At 30.8% G+C, this 10,555-nt stretch overlaps 1 protein-coding gene across 1 annotated transcript; it reads right to left on the minus strand.

Moving 5' to 3' along the window:
• Positions 1 to 3,592: 3,592 nt before the first annotated feature.
• LOC112525706 (transcription factor HHO3-like) lies at positions 3,593 to 5,685 on the minus strand. Its single transcript, XM_025135940.1, has 5 exons — positions 5,470 to 5,685; positions 4,845 to 5,137; positions 4,432 to 4,747; positions 4,247 to 4,323; positions 3,593 to 4,116 (listed from the first exon to the last, which is right to left on the minus strand). The coding sequence occupies exons 1-5, from the start codon at positions 5,609 to 5,611 to the stop codon at positions 3,805 to 3,807; spliced, it is 1,140 nt and encodes a 379-aa protein (XP_024991708.1). The 5' UTR covers positions 5,612 to 5,685; the 3' UTR covers positions 3,593 to 3,804.
• Between the last annotated feature and the right edge of the window lie 4,870 nt (positions 5,686 to 10,555).

Consider the following 10,555-nt stretch of genomic DNA (forward strand, 5'->3'; position numbering starts at 1 on the left):
AATAGAAGATATGGATTAATTATGTTATGATAAATCACTCAAAAAAACAAGTATAATAAAATTTTATTTCAAATGTATACCATATAATATAATCATACGAAAGATTTAAAACCAAATCCGTACATCATCTGTCAAGTGGTTATACTATATATGGTTAATAAATACAACTCAAAACACGTAGGTATTTATCTAGAAAAACTAAAATTGTTTTAATACCAAAGACTTCGTATTTTGAGACAAAATAAGTTTAGGATGCTTTAATACAGGTTGGGGATGGCATGCGATTTGTCTTATATTTGTGGGGATGAAAATGATAGTATTATGTGATGTCTTTCTCCATATCGTCTCTAATATCGATGTGCCAGGTCTAACATCATTTTATATATTTTTGAAATTATATATATATATATATATATATAGAGAGAGAGAGAGATATATATATATATATATATATATATATAGATGTGGATGGATGGATAGATTATTATTAGTTGAAATGTTTAATTAAATTATCGAATTTATTCTTTACTTTTCAACTCTATTTTACTTGAAACCTATGTTAATTGTGTAGTCATTCGTTGAGGAAATATACCCTAACTTGATTATTTACGAAAAAAATTGCTCATATAATTTTTTGAGATGTCTTTTTATCGTATTTAAAAAAAAATAATGTAACGTTATTGTATCAATGCTGTTATATATATATATATATATTTATGAAGTATTTCATAAAAAGAGTATTCATGGTCTTGAATAAGTTAATACTAAATTACAAACACCGAAACATGTTAACATCTAATAGTAAGCAAACTAACATTTCTAATTTTGCATTTTTAATGCTTTTTTGTTATAGCCACCATATGCAAAACATGGAACCTCGTCTCTATCTTGCCCCTATTTGATGTGTTCTTAAGTAATAGTGTTTTAGATTCATATATTGAATATGTTTTGTTTTCATTAATTTACCATCTATCGAGGAGAGAATAATGTACCACGTATAATTACGATAAAGAGGGTATTTGGGTAATTTAATTGGTGGTTCCATATATAAAGGGTCATTCTCATTAAAAGAGATGACATCTCTCGCTCAAGAGTCAAGATTTTGCATCTTCTGTCATCGGTTATTCTTGAACATGGCGATTCTTGCATGTGTGGTTTTATACTTTTTGCCTTAAATAATGTGAACTATATTTAATTTTTTTTTGAGGACGAACCGTATATATGAATTAAGAAAAACTATTTTACTATATGGTTTATTTTATAAATTTTGTCATTTTAACCTATGTTACGAGAACTTAGCCCATTGGTTTAAGTTGTGTCTGTTAACACTAAGATCAAGTTATATACTTAGAAATATCTGGTCTTCTTTAAAAATTAATTTTATGATTATAACATTAGAAAAATTATTAACTTAATAATCTATGCTATGTTTGGTAACTTCACGGTTTTTAAGTTAGAAGGAAAACAAAAAGTTTGACCAAAATTCCAACTAAAACATTAACTTCCCACACCTATTTTGATATAATACATCCACCAATGCATACATATAATCCATAATTCTCTTTGGACTTTAACAAAGAATTCAAACATATATATGAAATTAAATACGTAATTAAAGATTTATTTTACTTCACTTGGAGCAAAGGGGTTTGAACTCATCCCTCTACTTTAGGTTACGTACTCTATAAAATAAATTAAATCGGGCATTAGGAGTATCTTTAACCAAAAAATTCAGCTTGAATCTTTAATAAAGCAGATACTTTACTTTCAATAACATTTCACTAGTCACTACTCAATATGTTTGATGTATTACAATGAAATAAAATGTACAACAAATTTACTTCAAGGCATATGTACGCACAAAAATGAAACCAAATTTACTTTCATTCTTATTTTGAAAAACCAACGTTTTTAAAATCCTCATTTTAAAAAACTGACTTTTAAAACATGTCATTTAAGAGACATAGGGGTTGTTTGTTTACCTCTTAATAGTTCCATTAAGAGGCAACCTCTGAATCGCTAAGAGGTGAATCTTGTTTGACAAAAAAAAAAGTCTGCTCTTAATGGTTCTAAAACCCTCTGAATGATTTTGTATTCTGAAACTCCCTTAACCATTAAGAGCCCTAATTTTATTATACACAATTACCAAATAATTATATTTTATTTTGTATTATATCATGAGAGTCTCTTAATCATTCTGCACCAAACCATTCAACAATTGCCAAACAGCCCCATAGTGTCCAGGTTCATGTTCCATGAAATAGGAACAAAACAAAATCGTTTTTCATTTTGGTTTCCTAAAATAAGAAGTTTTGAAAGTTCATTTTTCAAAGAAGAGATTTCGAAAAATGGTTCTCCAATATATATAGGAATAAAAACAAAGTTGTTACGGTTGGAAGAAATGAAAGGTGATCATGGAGAGTGGTTATGTAGTTATTAATGTGGTCATGAACCATGCCTTTTATCGCTTATATCTCATATTAGGTATGTAGTATTTGACACATAGTGCAGTGTGGGAAGTGCTGCAATATTAACTGTAACACTGCAAAATAAAGCAACACAATCAAACAATAAATCGTTATGCAATTTGCTAGCTGTATCATAAAATTGACTATATATAAAATTGACTAGATGGAGAATTACCAATTCATCATATATTCAACATAGTACAATATACTTTGGGCCTTTCTCCCTATACGTTGTTACTTGCTAGATGAGTATGAGGATCATATCATAGAGATTTTTCGTTCTGGCTGTTATATTATTTTAGGATCACATCAAATTAATCGAGTTATGCACAAGTTGACTCAAACATCAACGATTAAAAAAACATAGTAAGTAATGATTTATCTTTTATAAGACCTCCTCTTATAAGATTTGTTAGCTTGCAATTGGTTCCTACAATGTGTTGGCAAACCTCTGTGCTGCATGGCTATCTAGCTCCCAAAGCCTGATTGTTTTGCACTTCATCTCCGGAATAAATTGTGTCTCTAGTTAAGTTGAATATTGAACTTGATATTGGACATTGAACACTATTGAGCAATTTGTGATTGTATAACTTTTTGAATGCTCGTGTAATTCTCACACCCAGATAATGGTTTGACGATGCCTATATTTATACTTTGAGGGAGAACAAGATTTACCGAGATTTTATTACGAGTTGGATTCTGCAGAATGCTGATTTTCTTTGAATGCTTATCTATAACTTCAACTGCAACGTTGAATCCTTCTAAAAGTCTTCTAGAAACACTTTTAATATGCTTTGCAGACATTTGGATACAACAATATTCATTAACTTATGTTTCTTGTTGAAGTGAGCATCGTTATTCTTGGTCTTGTCTGACGGGAATATTAAAACAATCTAAAGATGTTGAATTTGTTTCATTTGTGGGTATATGTTTCCTATAAAATCGCTAGGATGTATTAATTAAACAAACTAATGCAGATATATATTATTGATTTTAAAACAATTCATCGTCTCTATCTTCATGCATGGGACCAAAATAGAGAAAAATAATTAAGGGTAATTAGTACAGAAAACTATAATTTGTAAAACTGTATCGTCATTCAAATTTCCAAGGCCTTATTACTTTGTCTCAAATGTAATGATCGACACCCTCTATTTGTAAAATTGTGGAGTGATTAAAAACAACAAAGAAAAGGTAAATAACATCTATGAATGGAATCCTATACCTTCAAAAGATTACTGAATGAAAATTAACAAGCATAACAAGTACAATGGCCTTTCACAAATTTTCAACATCTATCACTCTAAAAACATTTAGGTGGTGGTAGCGATGAAGATTAGAAGGCCGGAGATATGGTGGTGGTGGATGGCGAGTTGCTATGGCTTTGGCTACCTTTTTCTTCATAATTGGATTGTTGCTTGCATTGTCTTGTTTTGTATCGAGATGCAGTAATAGATGGTGGTAGAGAAGCAATTGGGGCATATACTACTTTGGCATTGTTGGTGTTTCCCGATGGTGGAAATGAGGCGGCCTTTCTGGTATATTCCAAGGGTGGCATCCATATCCGGCCAACCACCACTAGTTGGGCAGTATGTGGGTCGTTGTTGTGGATTGTAGGGTTCAACCTTCTTGTATGCAGACGATACTTCTGTTGTATTAAGAGCAAAAAGTTAGAACGTTAATTTGGATTCTTCAGTAAGCATTAATATGCTGTTAGATTAATCATCAAATACTAGGTATAATGAAATTGTAGGGTGCGATAAAATTAAAATACAAACCTGTAAGTGGCTTTTAATTTCATCATTCGTGAGCCCATCAACCTTCATTAATTCCCTGATTTGCTTTGGTGTAGCAACTGCAGGCAAATAGTTATTGTTTATGGATAAGTTTTACTGTAACTTCGATTTTTAGTAAATATGATCAGAAAAAAACTAAGTCCTTTAAAGATGGTAAAAAGCCACACCATGGGCACCACCAAGTTGTTGAAGAGCATGAAGGAACCGTCTATGCAATTCCGTCGACCAACACCTCCTTTCTTTTATATTAGACTTGCCTTTATCTTCACCCTTACTTCCTCCTCCACCACCATCACCACCACCACCGTCTGTGTCCACTGAGGAACTGACGGCAGCAGTTGGCACCATGGCCGCACAAGTCAATGACTTCTCTACTCCAGTAGTCAGGGCTGCACAAGAGCTTTTCTTCTTCTTGAAAGGATGGTAATCGCCGTAACCATTTCTGTTTACCTCCGTAGCAAAAAGCTTCTTCGACAATAAGTCCTAAAAAACAACAGAAATCAAGATCATAATAAAAATCCAATCTTTAATCAAATTAACCCCATAAAAAATCACAAAATTTGATTAATTATTTAGTTACCTCTTCGATGGGTGGATCTGGGGATTGAATTGAGAGTTGAGCAGATGTAAGCCAGTCTGGTTTCAAAGAAAATGGAGATGATTTATCTTGGCTGCAAATGTTCTTGGATTTATGAGATAGCTGTTGTTCTTGTTGCTGCTGCCCCTCACCTTCATCTTCATTTGTGAATAAGTTTCGTTTAATGGGAATAAATTCTTCCAGAACTGGACCCTCATTCGATGTTTGTTCAGAATACTGATCAGATTGAACATTAAAGCAATCCCTAGACATTTCCTGTCTGCATCTTTCAATCGCTGCAAAAGTAGATTTCCACCGACAAACAAAATCTCATTAAGAATTGGATCATCAAGAAATCAATCAAGTACCTAACAAAATATAGAGAAGTAAGTTCTTTGGAATGGAACATATCACACACAGTGAGCGTGTACTGTGTGAATATGTAACCAAAACAAATCACTATCAGGAGCTTCTTTTCCAACCACAACCAGTTCACATAGCCAAAAAACCAAGAACCTACATACAAAACTGTCAAAAAGATCGATTTCCAAATTAGGAAAATTAGTCACACACAACTGTGTGAGAAACCGCTTGTATTCAATTTTACAGGGAAAAAATTATCAGTTACCTTTAGAAACAAGCTCGAGACAAAGAGGAAGCTCACGTTCAAAAACTCGAATCTTTCTACGTTCTTCTTCTAAAGCTCCAATATATTCTTGATATTTCTGCATTTTATCTCTAACATCACTTGGATCATTGTTCATAACCATTCTTCTCTCTCGCTAAAAACCTTCCCTGACGTAGTTTTGGTTAATTAATTTGACTGAGAATTGGTTTGGGGTGGCAAGGAGATTAAATTTCGGATGGTTTTGTCTGTGAACAGAGGAGATCCGGTTTGTACGAGAAGAAATGGATCTAAACTGGAATTGGCAATGGGAATAAACTTGGAATATATATATATATATATATATATATCTATATATACACACACACACACACACAAGATATATATATACTCAATAAAATTGGAGAGAGAAGGAATCTCTGGTCTTTTTTCTTGGGGAAAAGCTTAGGAGAAATCGGAAGGTCTGTAGGGAAGGTGTCGAAGTCGGGGCGTCGCTTCTCATCTCATCTCATTTCATTTAATATAAATTATAACAATTTGGTTCTAACATTTTATATAATCAAAGAAAATTTAAATGGTTTTGTTTATTATGTAATGCAAAGCGTTAATTTATGTGGGTTTATTAATTATACAACTCGGCAAAAACTGCCATTTACAATAATGTACGTATGTGTGTTAATGCAATTATATCAAGCACATAATTTCTTAAGTAAATCAACCTTCCCCTTTATTATATGTTCATTTACAAGTCTGGTGATTAAATGTTATTAGGTGTTATTTATTTTATTGGGTGATTATAACACCGGTGAAGCGTATAGTAAGAATATTGAGAATTTTACCTGATAAATGAGAGATAAGACTCTTACTAGATTAATGCTTATCGGGTAAGAGACGCTTACCAACAATTAATTTTGATGGCAAAAAAAGTTACAAGATAAGGTAAGTGAAAGTGATGATTCTTGTTGATAAGCGTTTGATAAATAACCCCTGTCAAGATATATATATATATATAATTAAATTATTTCGGGTCGAGCTAGGGCTGTAAATGAAGCGAATGAAGGTTTATTCATGTTCTTTCATTAACTTAACCAACAAACGAAAGGTAAACGAACAATTTTTTTGTGTTTATGTTCGTTCATTAAGAAAATATGTTTGTTCATGTTTATTTATTAAGATGCTAAACGAATGTAAATGAACGAACGCAAATAAACAAAAAGTAACCATCATTACTCATTATTTCGTTCCTCAAAAATAACACAACAAAATTAAAAACAGGGTATAAACTTAAAAGAGATGAGAAAGGAATTCTACAAATTTAAATTAATTAATGATTTTATATATCAATGTTGTAATATATATATAAGGTATATTTCAAATGCAACCATGTCCATTTGTACAACCAATGCAACCCAATTAATTGAGATATTTATGGAAATGATGAGAGTTCATTTATTATGATTTGAATATTTATGGATGATGAATATGGTTCATTAATTATGATTAATACTTTATATCATGAAACAATAAAAATTTCTATGAAATCATATATTTATCAAATTAAATGGATGGTTGAGATTGATTGTACAAATATAAAGTGTTGTATAATAACCAATCTCTCTCTCTCTCTCTCTCTCTATATATATATATATATATATAAAACAAATATAGCAAACAACGAATATAAATAAACGAATAAGAGCTATTGTTCATATTCGTTTATTTATCTAAATGAATATAAAAATATATTCATACTCTTTCATTTATTAAATAAAAAACATAAACAAATTTACTTTTGAAACAATTTGCTGAATATGTTTCTTAGCCATCCGGACAAGTAATTGGAGGCTTGCCGCTTGCATGCCACATTTGATCACTTTTCTATACATTAAAGGTTTTGCGGGAACATTTCGATAATTTATTTGAGTGTACTACGATAAATTGTGTTTATAAAACGTAAAAAAAAATAAAAAAAATAAGGTGACGTTTGTTTTTTAAGAGGTGTTTAAGTCTGAAGTCACTTCTGAATTTTAAGAGGTGTTGCTGAAGTCTGAAATCTGAATCAGTCAGACTGTTTGTTTTTACGTCTGAAATATGAAATCTGAATCATTGAAATCTAGGCTTTATTTGCAAGCATTGGAAGCTCTAAAAGCAATTAAGAAGTTTTAAGTGAAAATGTTACCTCTAAATAATTCAGACATAATCAGACCTTTTAAGCTCTTAATTGAAAAAAAAAAAACACACTTAATACCCTAAGGTCTGACCGATTCAGACATAAGAGGGTATTAAGTGCTTTTTAGGTAAAAACGAACAGAGCCTAAGTATCATAATCTGTTTTATAAGACTTAACTTTATAGAACAAAACCATTTGCACCTTACATAAAAATGTTGTAATAAGTTTTATGTCTTTTGAACGTCCTGCAACGTAACTTTTTAGGACGGTTACGAAATAAAATATTTTAATAAAAATTTTATGACAATATTAAAAAAATGTCCAATAACAAGATATGTTTATAGAGTATATATCAAATTTGTCATGCAAAAAAAAATCTAAAATAAACGTTTATTCAAAAATGTTCTTGAAGTTGGGAGCAAGGGTGGGTTGTGGAGTGCATAACTGAAATCAAAAGAAACATCCAATGATGAACGGGAGTTTGATGCGACTTTGGTCGTATGAAAGTCACATTCTACATTGTTTTGTGATTTTCATTTTTCCTTTTTTTCGTTTTGGGGTCTTTCGGGGTATCAATTGGAGCCCGATAGATTCTTTAAAGTGGAGGATTGAGTATAATTGCTTAGTTTGTGACCCGTGCTCCTTTGATTCAGATTTGTGCGTTTGGTTTTGGTAACTCGTTTCGGTTAAAGTCTAAATCTTCCTATACCAAATCAAGGTAAGTTTTCCCATAACCTTTTGAAGTGAAATGCATATGATGTTAAAGGTTTGCTATTATGAAATAATATACCTTATTGGTATATGTAAATTGTTATTGTTAATTGTGTTAAGGTATTGTTTCTATGGGTTGTGCTCTATAACTGCGACTGATCGGGTTGTGCTTGGGTACCAACTAAATGATTGACGAGTTGTATCTGGTTGCCAACTATATGTTTTTGTCAGGTTGTGCTTGAGCGCCTACTAGGTTTTACGAGCGATTAAAATTGTGCTTGAGTGCCAACAATATGTTTACTGAATATAGAAGTTTGGTATAAACTGTTTTTGTTGTATGATCTAACCCTTATTTTGTTTTGAAAAATATGTATTTCTAGGCAATCTCATTTAGAGGTCAATGGAAAGGGAAGTTGTGAGATCATTATTAATTATGGATGCATAAATGTGGAGACTCTGGAATTTCTTTTGAAATATGCTTTTACTATGTGGCTTTATGAATCTTTTATATGAGAATGTTGTCAGCAAAAATAATGTAGTAGATTTCTGAAGATTGTATAGTTTCGTTAGTTATGGAACCCAATGTGTAATATCAACTTTGAATATTGATATATGTATATTATATGTTATACGTCATCTGTATTTTGACAGGTTGTTACAGGAGAAAAAAAACACTGACAAGCTAAATAACTAACTAAGTTGCAAGAAAAATACCATGCAATAAAGTGCTTCCATATTTTCTCTAGTTCTTCTTCATCCATTTCTTCTTATTTGGGAGAAAGGAAAGATTATGAGTCTGACAAAAATAATATTCAAGAAATGCTACAACAACAAATAATATTCAAGATATACTTGAAAAAAAAAACCTTGAGATTTTCTTTGTAATGTTTAGAACGAAAACAATATTCATCCGATCATCAACATCATTGGAAACAAGAAATACCATTCAAGATTTCTAGAATTTTTTTATCAATATCAATGAAAGCAATAAACAGCATTCTAAGATTTCTTCTAGGACCAACATCTTTATCTGTCTACTTTGTTTTATAAAGTTCAACTCAAGAAAGAAACTTAACACAAGCTCATTCAAGTGTTTTTTCTGAAAACAGAAGAATTGCAACCCACTAAATTTCAACATAACAACACTTATTAGTCAAAAATTGAAGCAATAATTAGGCTTTATATAGGGCGTTTTGCCTGGAAGATACCAGGATAATTAAACAAACAGAGAAGCTAATCAAATGAAGTTTCAGACAAAAATCTGGAAGCTTACAAGGATAAACAAACAAGGAAACTAATCAAATGAAGCTTCAAACAAAATTAATGAAAGAATATATCCTTGAGGGTGTGGTTGGTGTCCAGACATGACATGACAGGACTAAACAAAAATGACATGATAGAACAACTGTTTAACGTTTGTTAAGATAAAACTGGACAGAACAGAACAAATAAAATGACCAATTTACTCCTAATGAGTTGTTTATTTTAATAAATTTATGTAATTTATTAAATTATAATAGAATAATTATTTTTATAACAAAATATATTATTTGAAATTTTTTCATGAAAACAATTAAAATGACACCAAATAAAAAGTTTATGTAGTTTCCAATTTTTATTTTATCTCTTTTCTACAATATTTATTATTATTAATATATAATAAATTCCATAAATTAATAAAAATATAGAAAGCGTATAAAATATATATTTTGAGGACAATAAAATAAAAGTTTAAGAAACATAAAATACAATAAATTATATTTAAAGAATGAATAAATGTAAAAATGAGACATATTTGATGTTTTAGAAGCGAATTAAGTTTTATTTTGAGATTATATTGGTAAAATATAAGTCTATTCCACCTTGTTTGTTCCACCATGTTCCATGGGGTACGGATGAAATAGGCATGTTCCACTTTATTTCACTCTATTCCTATCTGTTCCACATAAAAGTCATGCCAAACATGGGTCATGGATCATTGTCTTGTTCTATCATGTCTTGTCCAGTGTATCAAACACACCCTGAATGTTTCATATATGCACATATTGCCCCTTAGCTTGGCTACTTTAGATTCTTACATGATTTGAGTTGAAGTAGCAAAGAAATACAAATGAACTCAAATTTGAAGAGAAATACAATTTAGATGTAGATAAAGAATGGGAATGGGTGGCTTTAGGTGTAAATCCCTCTTTTTCTTCCCCCCAAACC

The sequence above is a fragment of the Cynara cardunculus genome (assembly GCF_001531365.2).
Source record: "Cynara cardunculus var. scolymus isolate 2C chromosome LG 13, CcrdV1, whole genome shotgun sequence".
NCBI lineage: Eukaryota > Viridiplantae > Streptophyta > Magnoliopsida > Asterales > Asteraceae > Cynara > Cynara cardunculus.

Excerpts from the sequence above, each read along its gene's own strand:
- LOC112525706 (XM_025135940.1), bottom strand. The coding sequence starts at position 5,611 with ATGGTTATGAACAATGATCCAAGTGATGTTAGAGATAAAATGCAGAAA. Across the intron at positions 5,138-5,469 it reads TCTCGAGCTTGTTTCTAAAG|CGATTGAAAGATGCAGACAG; the intron begins GTAACTGATAAT and ends CTACTTTTGCAG. Across the intron at positions 4,117-4,246 it reads AAATTAAAAGCCACTTACAG|AAGTATCGTCTGCATACAAG; the intron begins GTTTGTATTTTA and ends TTAATACAACAG.